This window comes from Eschrichtius robustus, chromosome 20, assembly GCF_028021215.1.
Source record: "Eschrichtius robustus isolate mEscRob2 chromosome 20, mEscRob2.pri, whole genome shotgun sequence".
Taxonomy (NCBI): domain Eukaryota; kingdom Metazoa; phylum Chordata; class Mammalia; order Artiodactyla; family Eschrichtiidae; genus Eschrichtius; species Eschrichtius robustus.
The window spans coordinates 15,326,916-15,342,470 of NC_090843.1; the positions used below are offsets into that span (position 1 = coordinate 15,326,916).

A 15,555-nucleotide genomic window follows, 5' to 3' on the forward strand; every position below is an offset into this window, starting at 1 on the left:
AAAATCTGATATGTAAAAATTACATCTCAATAAATATTTCACCATATGCTAAGATATATTTCATTGATTCTAAGATGTACTTTCTTCCCTCCGCATTTTTAACATCTCAAAGTCAGGTTGCATCTTATAATCGATGTGATAATAAAGAACTGTGTCAGTTTTATAGGCAGAGGGTTTTTCTTTCTGGTTTTTTTTTTTTTTTTTTGGCATGGCACATAAAATAATGGTTATATAGTTTCTTATAGTTACTGGTGTTTTAGATTTAATACAGTAAATGATGCAAATTGTTGGAAACATCATTACCATCATATTTTCCCTAAGTAAAAAATTGGGTTGTTTAGGCCAGGGTTGCAGATATGAGACCCTAACCAGCTGGCTGCAGGTCATAGACCTTCATTCTCTATGCAAAGGAAACATGTATAAGATTTTGCCATTGGAGGAAACATCACAAGTCAATGAGTCATTATAAATTTTAAATGATTATGTGCTGTAAGTTAAAAAGAAACATGTGTACTTGGTAAATCCATCACTATAGATAGAAAAGCAACTCAGAGTCTACCCTACACTAGTGGTGAGTTGTAGGGACATTTTTTAACATAGCAAAGACATCATTTCCCAGAAATTTTTCTGAAGTCAAATAACTTTTTATAGCTCTATAAATTATATTACAAATGCATTTCATTCTAACTCATATTTAAATAATTAGTCTTATGTTCATAATGCTGAAATTAGTTCATATAAATATCAAATTAAACACAACACAATTCTGACTACAAGCAAACTGACATGAAACTTTGATTTTTTTTTTACAATCCTGAGATATGGTACGTATGTAAGGAAATTAATGTAACAAACTTTATTGCACACTTTAAAGCAGGAAATCCTTTAAAAGTCCTGAGGCTGTAAAGTTTTATTCTAATAAGAAATTCATATCAATAAAAATAAGTCTTCCACTTAGTTCACACCCTTCTTGAACATTTTTAAGGAATTCTTTCAAGGACAGCACTAGGATGTGTGTGATATTCATCACTATGATTGCTAGTCTTGTAATTTCTGTCCATTATCGCCATCGGGCCGCTACTTTTTGTTGCCCTCCCCAGGTAGGGTTAGGGTTGCACGCGTGTGGCCTGGCAACAGGAGACTCTGGGAGGGACGGCGGGGCTGTGCCGGGGAGGCTGTGTTGATGGGATGTAAACCATCATGTCTCTCCCGCAGCTCCAGGTCTCAGGATGCACACTCCACAACTGCTGGCGCCCTGGCCAGCCCCTTCCCCTCAGTCTGTCCTCTGGCTTCCCTCAGGGTGGGGCCCCAGAGACAGCAGCTGTTGCCAGCTGCACATTTTCCTTTAATCTGTCATGGGCTCTTAAGCTGCAGCTGCCCGGCATCTGCTCCCTTTGGCTCTGACAGAGGGAGGGATTGTTTGAGAAGCAAATTCCTGAGCTCTGGACCATTCTACACGATGTTAAAGAAGCCGTGAAACCTATATAAGATTACTGCCATGTGTGGAAACATCACAGTTCAATAGGTAATTATACATTTTAAGTGAATTCAAGCATCTTCTCATTTTTAATAACATTCTGACCCTAACCAAAGCATATCCCCCTCTTGTTTAGTAAAATGTTCTCCCTAAAATCGGCCATCTCAATGTTGGTCTACTTATCCTGGCAGACATGACACATATCTGTGGTGATTCTACAGTTTTTACTGCCCTGGTTTCATAAAAACACATCAAAGGTTACTAATGTTTTTCCAGATGTTCCAGTTTAGACTTGGGGGAAAGACAACAATCATTTCCTGCAAAGGCCACAAGGAAGAGGCTTCCGTTTGTGGAGTAAGTACCAAGCAATATAGAAATGGCTTATGCTACAGATCGTGAGAGACTGCGCAGGGCTGTGCCCTACAGGGGGGACCTTCATTTTGCATCCTGATAGCAACTGTACTCATGACGTTATCAGTTTTACCATGTCAGGACCACTCTGCCATGATAACACTTGGTTCAGTAAGCCAGAGGTGTCGATAAAAATTTAACTTCTTGGTTTATAGCTACAGGAGAAATATTTATTCCTAACTGCTGTAAGGATCACAGGAAAAAAAAGTTCACAACTATTTTCTGCTATGGTTTGGCACACTGTAAGGAAACTTTCAGTCTTTTAAAATATTTGGAAACAAGAGCGGGGGAAGGTTTTGTCTGAAAGAAGACTCTGGGGCTAATGGCATGGAACATCCAAAGGGAAAGAGGATTGAAAGAAGGAAACTGCGTGACTTTTTACTTTGGCAGAATCAGTCTCCAACACAATAGCCATAAGACAGAGCCTGCCACCTTTGGTCTGGCAGAGAAAAAAATCAGGGTGTGAGATGCAGAGAATATCTCCACACAGACATGACACATGCACAGAGAAGAGAGAGACGTCCACAAGAGGTACCTGTCTCTCCCCAGAGGCTGTCAAAGCTGTTGATCTGTGCTCGCTCCACCTCCTCCTCATCTTTTTCTGGAAGATCAAGTAGGTAGGAGACAATCTGAAACAAGAAGTTGTGTCAGCTCAAACGTCAGGTGGAAAACTATACTACTGATACTAGCCTGTGAGGTTTGGAAGATACCCGGATACCCAAGGGTCATGCTCTCTCTTGCACACAAAAGGAGTCAGAACTGACTGTCCTCGCGTAACAACCCAAAGCTGCCATGATGAGCGTTTGTTCTACCAGGTACGGTTTACATGTTTCCCTTGAACACGATTAACTTACACAGCATGTGACTTTTAAAAATCACATATTTATCACATTTGAGTTAAAAAAGCGAACCCTCGTCCTCCTAATAAAAATGCTACCAAGAAATAAACAGGAAAAAAATCAATAAACAAAACCCAGAAAATAAATATGGAGAAAACTGAGGGCCTGTAGTTTTTCAGAGCGGAGCTATTATCTTCTTTTTTCCTCTTGGAATTACAAGGACTGTTTGGGGATAATAAAAGGAGGATGGCTGCTAACAACAAAGGAAAGTGACAGCTCTGCTTCCAGGAATTTGACTGTAGAGAGAGCTAAAAAACCTTCTATAGATAATAAAAATTCCAATTTTACTTAATATTCCCTTGGTGATACGTCAGGTCAGCTGATGGGGTAGCTGTGTCACTGAAGCATCTCAAGCAGTGGCGAGCCAACTTGTACTGGCCCATGAAAGCGGACTGTTAAATTTTCGGAATTTTGCAAGCCAGTCAGTAAACAAAGATGTTTATTAAAAATTAAATAACAATTAAAGAAATTATATTAAAAAAGGTTAAAATATCAAATGTTATAACTTCTTAATTATTTAATTTCATTTTACTATTATCTATGCTCTTCAGGTTATTTATATTTACTGTATGTGTATGGCAGAAATTTTATATAATGGTGTGCTCCTGTGCATCTCTTTGAAACTTTGTGTTCCGTGATGTCACATTGGCAGCTTGAAGTCAGCCATGGTGGGGGTATTTATACCCTGGAAATTGGCAAACTTTGTAAATGAGGATTTGATTTAGTGCTAAAGCTAAAAGAGGTTCCAGTTTAATGAATATAATTTGTATGAGGGTGAGAAGTACTTTAACAGTAGATCGCACATCAGATTTAATGACAAAATTATTGGGAAAAGAGCAAATAGGGGTGCAACTTCATTTATCAAATCATGGTTGAGCTGTAACCACAGGATGGGTATGGATATACATTTAGCAAAAATCAACAAAAGCATCCAATTAAGAGTATTACACAATTCATTATTATTTGTAAACTGTGTGCAACATTTTTTTTAATATCAGTAAAATTTATAATAAATTTAAGTCTGTATGTACACACACACACACACACACACACACACACACACATTCTGCTCCACTCCCCTCCCCTCCCCAGAGCTGGCTGTTATACATTTCCTAGAACACTACCAATTCCACATATTTTGCCACTGTATTATTACTTTCATTAATAAATAAATTAGCAAAAATACCATCTGCACAGTGTTTAACAGTTTACATCTCATATCAACCTTGTAAAAAAGAATTTATTAGCCTCGCTTTACTGGTGGGAAACTAAGGTTCTAAGAGATTAGGTAAATTGCCCAAGGTCCAGAGCTGATGAGGAGGAAAGCTGGGCCTCAAACCTGGTTCTTCTGAGATTCCAACTGTTGTGCCCTTTCCATTCCACTCTGCCTACCCATGTGAACACAGGTCAAAAAATAATCCCCCTGAACCTAGTGTCATTGTCTGTTAAATAGGGGTGGAAAGATGGGGAGGAATCAGATTAGATAATTCCCGAGGTCCTTTCCAACATAATTCTAGGTACCCTGGAATCTCCCTACTCCTCAGATCAATGACCAAAAACCTAATTCACATTAATTAGGCTGACAAATTTTTTTTTTTTAAAATTTATTTTTGGCTGCGTTGGGTCTTTGTTGCTGCGTGTGGGCTTTCTCTAGTTGCAGCGAGCGGGGGCTTCTCTTCGTTGCGGTGTGCGGGCTTCTCATTGTGGTGGCTTCTCTTGTTGCAGAGCACAGGCTCTAGGTGCGTGGGCTTCAGTAGTTGCAGCATGCGGGCTCTGTAGTTGTGGCTCGCGGGCTCTAGAGCGCAGGCTCAGTAGCTGTGGCGCACGGGTTTAGTTGCTCCGTGGCATGTGGAATCTTCCTGGACCAGGGCTTGAACCCGTGTCCCCTGCATTGGCAGGTGGATTCTTAACCACTGCGCCACCAGGGAAGCCCTAGGCTGGCAATTTTATAATAATGCAACCCCTTTTTCCTGGTTTCCTAGGTCCTTCAATACACAGCTTGAAAAAACCCCCCAAACCTTATCCGCTGCTTTCTTACCTCAGTATAACCCATGCTGGCTGCAGCGATGAGGGCCTGCTGGATGGCGTGGCTCTTCTTAAACACCCCTTGCTGCTGGCCCGCCATTGTCCAGTCACACTGAATCAAAAACTTGACAACCTCCAGATGACCTCGGAGTGCAGCATGGACCAAGGCACACTGCCCATTCTTATCCAAGTGATCCACCTACGGGAGGGGACAGAGAAACCTATGTGAAAAAGACTGTGGCTGTATTCCCAATCTAGTCACATCAGCCCACTGCACAGGTCTGGACTACTAAGATTCATCCTCTCCTATTCCTTGGACCAATCCCTGAGAAAATTTAGAAGATACTCTCCTACTCAGGCTAGATCTTCACTGAGCTACAACTCTGGTAGATGCCCCTCTGGGGAGAACCTCTTTGCATAACGTCAGGCTTTTGTTTTCACATCAAAAGAAACCAAAAAAAAAACCACCCAAAAACAAAACACCAAAACTCCCAGCTCCAGCTTTGTTTTCCTGAGGTACACTCTCCCTTGTCCTCAAATAGTTCTTTTTAGACCCAAATTTGAAAGACTTGTAAGCTGCGTTGGCACAAAAAACTGTCTTTGAAATCATGAAAGGGAAGAAAAAAGTTTTGAAGCTCAAATTTTTTGGTCTTCCAAAGAAGCAAAACATCTCATAGCATGAATCACACATTTGACCACTATGCTTTGGCAAAGGCCACTGCTCTCTTCCAGTGGGAGGGCAGAATCTCAACCATCTGGCCAAAATGGCTAGAGGTACTTGGAACTTAATGCTAGACTATGTTCCAACAGCAGTTTTTACAGTTGCAGTGCTGGTTACAAGTTTAGGCTGAAAGAGAAGGCTGATTAAGGTCAGTCTACCAGAAGGTCCCCAGCTACAAGTCTCAATAGATGAACAGCCTTTTCTGGCAGGTGGGCAGGTTATTTTCCAGTGGTAGTTAGAGCACTTGAAGCCTAAGTTCTGTATCTGGTTCTCTCCAGCTTTAGTTCCACCCGGCCATCCACATAACAAATGTTTACTGAATGCCTACCATGTACAAGGTACACGATAGGATAAAAAGGTAAATAAGAGAGTAAAATATAGATTCTACTCTCAAAGTTTTGAACAAGATAGGGGCAATGCGACCAATACAACAAAAACTTGTCCAACAAAGGTGTAATATAATAAATGTCAGAAGGAAAGCAAAAGTGCAATAAAATTTCAGAGAATTTCCAGCCAGAATCAGGAACAGATTCAGAGGGAAAGGTGCAATGGTCTGAATGTTTGTGTTCTCCCACCATTATTCGTTGGAATGCTAACCCCTGAGGTAATTAGGAGGTGGTGCCTTTGGAAAGTGATTGGGTCATGAGGGCAGAGCCCTCATGAATGGGATTAGTATCCTTATACAGAGGCCCCAGAGAGCTTGCTTGCCCCCTTCCACCGTGTGACGACACAGAGAGAAGGCACTGTCTGTAAACCAGGAAGCTCTCACCAGACACCGAATCTGCTGGCACCATGCTGTGGGGACTTAGCTTCCAGAACTGTAAGAAGGAAATGTTTATAAGATACTCAGTCTATGGTATTTTATTACAGCAGCCCAAATGGACTAAGAAAAGGGCTATCTCAACTGGCTGGGATAGGAAGTGATTAATTCTAGTTTCTGAAGGGGAAAATACATTAAGGGGGAGTTCAAACTACAAAGTTGAGAGGGTCTTTTGGGACAAGAGCATGGATATTTTGAATGCCAGGCTAGTGGTCTGAATTTTAATAAGTAATGGAGAATCATTGAGAATTTTCATGTTCAGAACTGTATTTTTTAAAAACTAAAGGAATGAATTAAAAGAACCCTTGGCTTCTTGGGGAAATGGTTGATTCCAGGGCTGGGACAGTAATAGCAAAAGATGAGTTTGGAACATCTGTGGTGCCAGAAAGTACAGAAGCACTCATGAAATAATGGGGGTGGGGGCTTGAAAGGACACAGGAACCAACGTGAAGAAGCTCCCAATGGCCAAATCTGGGGCAATTTGAGCAAAAAAAGAAAATACTGGCAATGAGTTATAGATCATAGAATAAAATAAATATCCAGGAACCCATAGTGCTATAAGTAAATGAATAAATGAATACATTGAGGAGAAGGGAGAGCTCTTCCTTACAGTAGAATTCCAATTAATAAATGTAGAAGGAAGAGGGAAATAGAAAATCACTATTATGCAAATATCATAGCAATAATTACTGCAGCAAGAATGGACCCATCAATGGATGGATCCTAAATTAGTGGACAAAAAAATTAGTGGACAAAAAAAAGATACAAGATATCTGCCTAGTCTGAAAGCATCTCCCTAAAAGATACTTAATTCCAAATGGGAGAAACAGTAACTTCAGGTTGAGAAACCTGGAAGATACCACCTTATCCAAGTGATAGAGGTTAACATCCCCTGTAATGAGATCTCAACATCATGCACCTCCTGCAGTGCTGCATGAATAAGGGCAGAGCATCATGTCTGTGGTGTGCCTGCCAAAAACATACAGACTCAATCTAATGAAGAGAAAATATCAGACCAACTATAATTGAAGAACATTCAATTCAGTTATGCAACAAAATAACTGGCTAAATACTTAAGTGGTTTAGAGGGGTGAGAAATGAGAAATAGTTACTTTATTTGGCGATTGGCAGTTGTTAGTGACTTTTGAGAGCAGCTTCAGTTGAATGCCAAAGAGGTTAGGGTTTTTTTTTGTTTTGTTTTCTTTTTTAAGGATATTATTTATTAGGCACTGCATGAGACTAAAAGAGACTTCATCTCTTTTTAAAAAGGTTCGATCACTTTTAATTGTCACAATGCCCCTCTTAATCCTGTTTCTAGGTTAAACAAGTGAGACTGAGAGAGATCAAATGACTCATCCAAGCCCTCAGAGAAAGCGAGTGTGAATGCAGGCTTTGACCAGGTCATGCTTGAAGCCAAAGTTTATGATTTTAATGACTTGCCTCCTCTTTCTCTCATGGAAGCCAGACCACAAGTGGTTAAGGAGTAGTAAGGAAGCAGTGGTAGCAAGTAGAGATGACTCTTAGGACAGGCTTGGTAGACATGGGTGGGAAGAGATGGGATGGTGGCTTCTGGTTAGGAGAGAGAGGGGAGTTTCTCTTTTGGGTTAGATAAGACATTCATAGGTTGTAGAAACTGAGAAGAAAGGTAGTGTGAATTTAGAAAAAGAATGAAATGATGTGAGAGAAAGAGCAACATACTGAGATTAAAAAATATAGGTGGGGAATTCCCTGGCAGTCCAGTGGTTAGGACTCCGCACTTCCACTGCAGGGGGCATGGGTTCCATCCTTGGTCGGGAACTAAGATCCCGCAAGCCGTGCAGCATTGCCGAAAAAGAAAAAAAATAAAAACAAAATATATATAGTGGAGGCAAGCATTCTGGAAAGGAAGGTAAACACTTCCTTCTCTGAGGCAGAAGTAAAGGTGAGTGGAAAGGAAGGTAAACCCTTCCTTCTCTGAGGTAGAAGTAAAGGTGAGTGTAGGTAAGGATTAATAGAGTTTTGAGATAGAGGCACAGTGAGGTAAACTTAATCTTGGTAGTCGTAGGAGGGCAAAAGAGGTTTGATAGGGTCTTGAAAAGATCACAAATGATTTATTTATCTGCTCTGGGGAAAATAAGAGATGAATAAAATGATACCTGAGCAACAGGAAAGACCCAGCTGAGATTAGAATATGAATTCACAGCAGTAATAATAAGGCCCAGTTATCACTCTGTTTCTAGAGGTGTTCATTCAAATGACTAGGACATTACAGGTGGACCATTCCTGTGTCACAGTTAACATCTACGGCTCTGAGATTTCACTGAGGTTCCCAGGTCCCAGCTCCCAAAGGAGTCTCAGGAGACACAGTTCTTCCCTGGTAAGGACACTGGACACCTCAGAACGAGGTCATACATATTACTTATATTTCACTGCAAAACCACCAAAATCCTCAGTTTGTTTTCAGGATGGAAACAAAATACCATTGGGCTACAATGTTCCCCAGAGGCCTACATTTTTGAGACCAGCATTTTTCTTTTCACCAATATTTTGAAATTGAGTTATATCAGTGGCCTTTGAGATACTATAAAGCAAATATATTTTTGAGAAATGTTTTGAGAGAATTAAAATACACTAACAGAAACACTTCTGAGTTCCTCTGGTCAGAGAGAATCATCTTCTCCCCATACCTCTTCAGGGGTGTCTTCAAGACTCTAACATGACAGGCTTAGAGTCTAGAGGCACCATTCAGTTCAGACTTCACAGTGCCATCTCCTTGCTCCCCCATTTCTCTTTCCTCACTCTGAGCTCAGGAGAGAATTTCTTGGTTGTTAGGCAGGGACTTTTTGTGGCTGCTGATAAATGCAGTTTCCTAAGTGCCTCTCAAAAGTTTTAGAACTGTGTGCAGATGCAGCATGGAACTGGCCATGGCAAGTGGGCAACAGTAGGATGTAATCAGAGCTGGTTCTCCCTTTGATCTGCTCCCTAATAGGATCTGATGTATTCTACCTACACTCAGGAGGTAACACAGGAGATAAGGAAGAGTCTATAGCAGGAAGAAAGAAAAGGGAAGAAGAAAAGGCAGCAGAGCCGGACAGCCACTACCTTGGCCCGTTTCTTGCACAGCAGCACGACAATGCTTAGGAAGCCTGCGGCTGCAGCATAGCCCAGAGGAGTCAGGCCGCTTTCCGAGGAGGCATCCACGTTGGCCCCAAACTCCAACAGCAGGGCCACCATTTCTGTGTAACCAAGATGACACTGGACACATAGAATTGGAGCATTATTTAAAACCTCTGTCCGGTAATTAATGTTGGCACCTCCCAAAATCAGCAGTCGGCTGACCTAGAAATAAGTGAATAAACAGAAATAATACTCACATAAATATCAGTTATATCCTATTAGTCATCTTTTATTAAGTCCTCTGGGACCCCACAATAAGTGCCCAGAAGCATTTAGTAACGGCTTTATTTTAAAATCTTCATTTGTTCCTTTTTCAATACCTTGCCTTTGGAAAGGGATGTGAAATGTCTCCTTTATATAAACTGCTCAGTAACTAAAGTCAACACCACCCATACTGTAGTGCTGTCAGAGTCTCCACTAAGTGAGCTGTCAGTCAGAAAAACTCCTATCAAAACAAAGGTGGTCCAAGAATGACTTACTCCCTAGAAGCAGCAGGACTTATTCTACAATCAGAGTCATCTTATACAAGGTGCAAGGTCAATAGGTTTGGTCTTCAACTCACAGAACAAAATGTAAAATATATCAAATTATCAGTAAAAGGTTAATTAATAGGAGACAGTCTAAGGCAAGTCAAAGATCGATTAAATAGCTACTTAAATGTCCTCCTAGTTTTAGGTTTTAGGTTTTCATAGTTAATTCTTTAATCTGGCTGTAATTTATCACTTACCTTTATATTTGGAGTATAGAGATTTCGTAAAGATGCCAATGCCATGGAAAGACCCTCTGTGCTATAGGAGATCCAGAGACCTTGGAGGATGGAGGATGATACTCCAACTTTTTTACTCAAACCCTGAAAAAGAAATATAGAGACAATTAAATCATTAGCCCAGCTAAAAAGTACCATCAGTAGTAAGTTAGGAGCCTCTAGGTTTGTGGTACTAACAAATGAGAATAGAGTCTTGCTCAAACAATACCCAGGCATAACAAAGCCAATCCACTGATGCAGACGAAGACTAGTCCTGTAGGAACAGGCTAACTTAAACTGTCTCTACCTTGGCAGTCTGCGGCAACAAATCTACTTAGTAATACCTCTCTTTTCTGCTATATCTGGATATAATCCCCCCTCTCCCCAGGTCTTTTCTATTAGCCTTCTTGAATCAATCTCTTAAATTCAAGTTATTAAAGTATACACGGTAACAGAGATAATGCAGTGTGATCACTGATCTCCATCTCATTTCCTGGGCATTTGTGAAAACTGTATCTCCCAGCCTCCTTTACAGTTATGTGGGCCATGGGACTGACTTCTGGCTAATAAAATGTGGGCAGAAGTATTATGTCATGTCCAGCCTTGGCCCCAAATTCCCCATGTGTTTCTCCACACTTTCTATTGTTCCTCTTGATTGCAGGTCAGATGATCCAATGGAGGATCCTGAGGCCCTAGGAGATTTTGGAACTACTATGTGGAAAAAGCCTGCCCAATGATCTGTACTGGACTGCAACGAAAGTGAAAAATAAGCCTTTGTTAAGTCACTGAGATTTTGCAGGTTTGTTATAGTAGCTAGCATTGCTCACCCTAACAGCCTAAAATAATCACATCTGTTCATCCTCAGGGAAACAACATAGGTTTGATTGCCATCAGCAACAAATTTTCTCTAGTATGACTGGCCTAAGTCCCACTGTATGTACTAATGTTTGCCCCTTTTACTTGGATTTCTCCAAAAGGAAGTTAGAATAAATTGTTTTTTAAAATCTCCTGCTGTGATGGCAAGATTCTCTGGCAATCTTCTTCTTCTTCTTTCTTAAGGCCGTGCAGTGTGGCTTGCAGGATCTTTGCTCCCCAACCAGGGACTGAACCTGGGCCCGCTGCAGTGGAAGTGCAGAGTCCTAACCACTGGACCGCCAGGGAATTCCCAGCAATCTTCTTACTATTCTGTCAATATCTGGGTCAAGTGAGTTAAAGCAGGAAATCCTGAGGGCCGCAAGATATTAACAATGAAGTTTGGGAACCACAAAGTAGATCTGAGGAGGTATTCTTTTTAAAAACTTAATCTGTTCTGTTTGCTTTGTGAGAAAGTAGTCCAGTTTGATTCTTTTGTGTGTAACTGTCCAGTTTTCTCAATACCATTTATTGAAGAGCCTGTCTTTTCCCCATTGTATATTCTTGCCTCTTTTGTCATGGATTAATTGACCATATAAGTGTGGGTTCATTTTTGGGTTCTCTGTTCTGTTCCATTGATCTATGTGTCTGTTTTTGTGCCAGTACCATACTGTTTTGATTACTGTAGCTTTGTAGTATAGTTTGAAACCAGGGAGCATGATACCTCCAGCTTTGTTCTTCTTTCTCAAGATTGCTTTTGCTATTCAGGGTCTTTTGCATTTCCACACAAATTTTAGAATTATTTGTTCTAGTTCTGTGAAAAATGCCTTTCATGTTTTGACAGAGATTGCACTGAATCTGTAGATTGCCTTGGGTAGTATGGTCATTTTAACAATATTAATTCTTCCAATCCATGAGTATGGTATATCTTTCCATTTGGGTAGTTTTCGATTTCTTTCATCAATGTCTTATAGTTTTCTGGGTACAAGTGTTTTACTACTTTAGTTAGATTTATTCCTAGGTATTTTATTTTTTTTGATGCAATTGTAAATGGGATTGTTTTCTTAATTTCTCTTTCCAATAGTTTATTATTAGTGTATAGAAACACAACAGGTATCTGTTTATTAACTTTGAGTCCTGCAACTTTACTGAATTAACTGATTAGTTCCAACGGTTTTTGGTAGCATCTTTGGGATTTTCTATATATAGTATCATGTCATCTGCAAACAGTGACAATTTTACGTCTTCCTTTCCAATTTGGATGCCTTTTATTTCTTTTCCTTGTCTGATTGTTGTGGCTAGGACTTCCAATCTATGTTGAATAAAAGTGGTGAGAGTGGGTATCCTTGTCTTTTTCCTGATCTTAGAGGAAATGCTTTCAGCTTTTCATCATTGAGGATGATGTTGGCTATGGATTTGTCATATACAACTTTTATTATGTTGAAGTATGTTCCTTCTGTATACTCTGTTGAGACTTTTTATGATAAATCGATGTTGAATTTTGTCAAAAGCTTTTTCTGCATCTACTGAGATAATCATATGATTTTTATCCCTCATTTTGTTAATGTGGTGTAACATGTTGATTGATTTGCAGATATTGAACCATCCTTGCATCCCTAGGATAAATCCCACTTGATCATGGTGTATGATCCTTTTTATGTATTACTGAATTCGGGTTACTAATATTTCATTAAGAACTTTTGTATCTATGTTTATCAGTGATCTGGGCCTGTCATTTTCTTTCTTTGCGGTGTCTTTGTCTGGTTTTGGTATCAGGGTGATGCTGGCCACACAGAATGAGTTTGGAAGTGCTCCTTCCTCTTCAGGTTTTTGGAACAGTTTGAGAAGGATAGGCATTAACTCTTTAAATGTTTGGTAGAATTCACCTGTGAAGCTGTCTGGTCCTGGACTTTTGTTTGTTGGGAGTTTTTTTTTAAATTACTGATTCAATTTTCAATTTCATTACTGGTAATCAATTTGTTCATATTTTCTATTTCTTCCTTATTTAGTCTTGGGAGATTGTAAGTTCCTAGGGACTTATCTGTTTCTTCAGGTTGTCCATTTTATTGGTGTACAGTTGTTTGTAGTAATCTCTTATGCTCCTTTGTATTTCTGTGGTATTTGTTGTAACTTCTCCTCTTTCATTTTTGATTTTATTTGGGCCCTCTCTTTTTCTTCATGAGTCTGGTTAAACATTTATCAATTTTGTTTGTCTTTTCAAAGAAGCAGCTCTTGGTTTCATTGATATTTTCTATTTTCTATTTTTTCTATTCATTTATTTCTGCTCTGATCTTTAAGATTTCTTTTCTTCTACTAACTTTGGGTTTTGTTTGTTCTTTTTTTTCCAGTTCCTTTACGTGTAAGGTTAGATTGAGATTTTTCCTGTTTCCTGAGGTAGGCTTCTATCACTATAAACTTCTTAGACTTGCTTTTGCCGCATCCCATAGACTTTGGATCATTGTGTTTCCATTTTCATTTATCGCTAGATATTTTTTTATTTCCTCTTTGATTTCCTCAGTGACTCACTGGTCATTTAGTAGTGTGTTGTTTGGAGTTCACGTGTTTGTGTTTTTTGTAGTTTTTTTCTGTATAGTTGATTTGTAGTCTCATACCACTGTGGTCAAAAAAAATGCTTGATATGATTCAATCTTCTTAAATTTATTGAGAATTGTTTGTGGAATAGCATGTGCTCTATTCTAGAGAATGTTCCATGTGCACTTGAAGAAAGTGTGTGTTCTGCTGTTTTTGGATGAAACGTTCTGTACATATCTATTAATTCCATAATTGTCATTTAAGCCCAGTGTTTCTTGTTGATTTTCTGTCTGGATGATCTGTCCATTGATATGAGTGGGGTATTAAGTCCTCTACTATTATTATATTACTGTCAATTTCTCCCTTTATGTTTGTTAAAATTTGCTTTATGTATTTACGTGCTACTATGCATCCATATTTACAATTGTTACATCTTCTTGTCGGATTGATCCCTTTACTCCTTTATCATTATGTATCATTGATCCCTCTATCATCATTGATCCCTTTACCCTTCTTTGTTAGTCCTTACTTTAAAGTCTATTTTGTATAAGTAATGCCAGCCCAGCTTTCTTTTTGTTTCCATTTGCATGGAATACCTTTTTCTATCCCCTTACTTTCAGTCTGTGTATCTTTGATCTGAAGTGAGTCTCTTGTAGGCAGCATATATACAGGTCTTTTTTTTTTTTTTTTCAGTCCATTTAGCCACTCTATTTCTGCAGCTCTTTGGGACTCCCAAAAGTAATCTCCACTGGCCTTCAAAGCCAAATGCTCTGGGGACTCATCTTCCCGGTACAGGACACCCAGGCTGGGGAGCCTGAGGAGGGACTCAGACCTCTCACTCCTTTGGAAGAACTGAAGACATGTCCACACAAAAACCTAAACACTAACATTGTAAGTGTACTAAATGCCAATGAGTTATTCACTTTAATATGTCTAATTTTATTTTAAAAGAATAAAAAGAGGGAAAAAAACCATGTATGCTATGTTCATAGCAGCATTATTCACCACAGCCAAAAAGTGGAAACAACCGAAATGTGCAACTAGTGAATGGATAAACAAAAAGGAGTATTATTTGGCAATAAGAAGGATTCAAGTACTGATACATGCTACAACAAGGATGAACCCTAAAAACATCATGCTAAGTGAAAGAAGCCAGACATAGACAACCACGGATTGTATGATTCCATTTATACTAGATGTCCAGAAAAGTCAAACTTATAGACAGTAGATCAGTGGTTGCCAGGGGTTGGGGAAAGCTCATGGGGAGTGACTTCAAATGGACACAAGGTTTATTTTTAAAGTGATGGAAATGTACTAATAGTGGTAATAATTACACAACTCTGTAAATATACCAAATATCCAGAATTACAGACACTCAACCTCATATTTTTAAGGTGATTAATGATATCATACGTAATTTTTCATGAACAAAGATAAAATAAGGGAACTTTAAAACTAATTGGAAAGAAATATGAATTGGACTATATGTCACTGCTGATTGGCAGTTCTAAGTGGCGCTGAGTCTAGGCATTGAGTCTGTCTTTGCCTTTTCATGACCCTCAGCTGATAGGAAGTGAGAATTCTGGCAGTCTGAGAGAAGCTTAAGTCTATCAACAGGGAGCACGCTGCATTTAAAGGACCCTGAAAAGTGCAGCATCAGGAAAACCATGGTCCGAGTCAACATTCTTCAGCTTGCAGTCATGTCATCGCCACATGCTATACACCCGAGTATTTATGGCCTGAATCACACACGGAGCCAGTCTTATCTCAGGCAACCATGTTGTCTGCAGCAGCATAAGATAAAACTGTGTCAGTGACAGAAGTGTATGGTTTAAGTGTAGGTCTCCATGACAGGCTGCTGGTTGCCAGAGAGGAGGGGGTTGTGGGGAGGATGAAGTAGGTGAAGGGATCAAGAGG

General features: G+C 39.6%; 1 protein-coding gene across 8 annotated transcripts in view; it reads right to left on the reverse strand.

Annotated features, from left to right (window-relative positions):
• The window catches only part of TANC2 (tetratricopeptide repeat, ankyrin repeat and coiled-coil containing 2), a 364,796-nt gene that overhangs the window by 24,742 nt on the left and 324,499 nt on the right, over positions 1–15,555 (reverse strand). For all 8 annotated transcript variants that reach the window (XM_068530956.1, XM_068530955.1, XM_068530954.1 and 5 more), the window contains 4 exons: positions 10,237–10,359; positions 9,435–9,671; positions 4,826–5,011; positions 2,424–2,517 (listed from right to left, as the gene is read on the reverse strand). In XM_068530956.1, the coding sequence (XP_068387057.1) occupies positions 2,424–2,517; positions 4,826–5,011; positions 9,435–9,671; positions 10,237–10,359 (640 nt within the window). The remainder of the gene's footprint in view (positions 1–2,423; positions 2,518–4,825; positions 5,012–9,434; positions 9,672–10,236; positions 10,360–15,555) is intronic.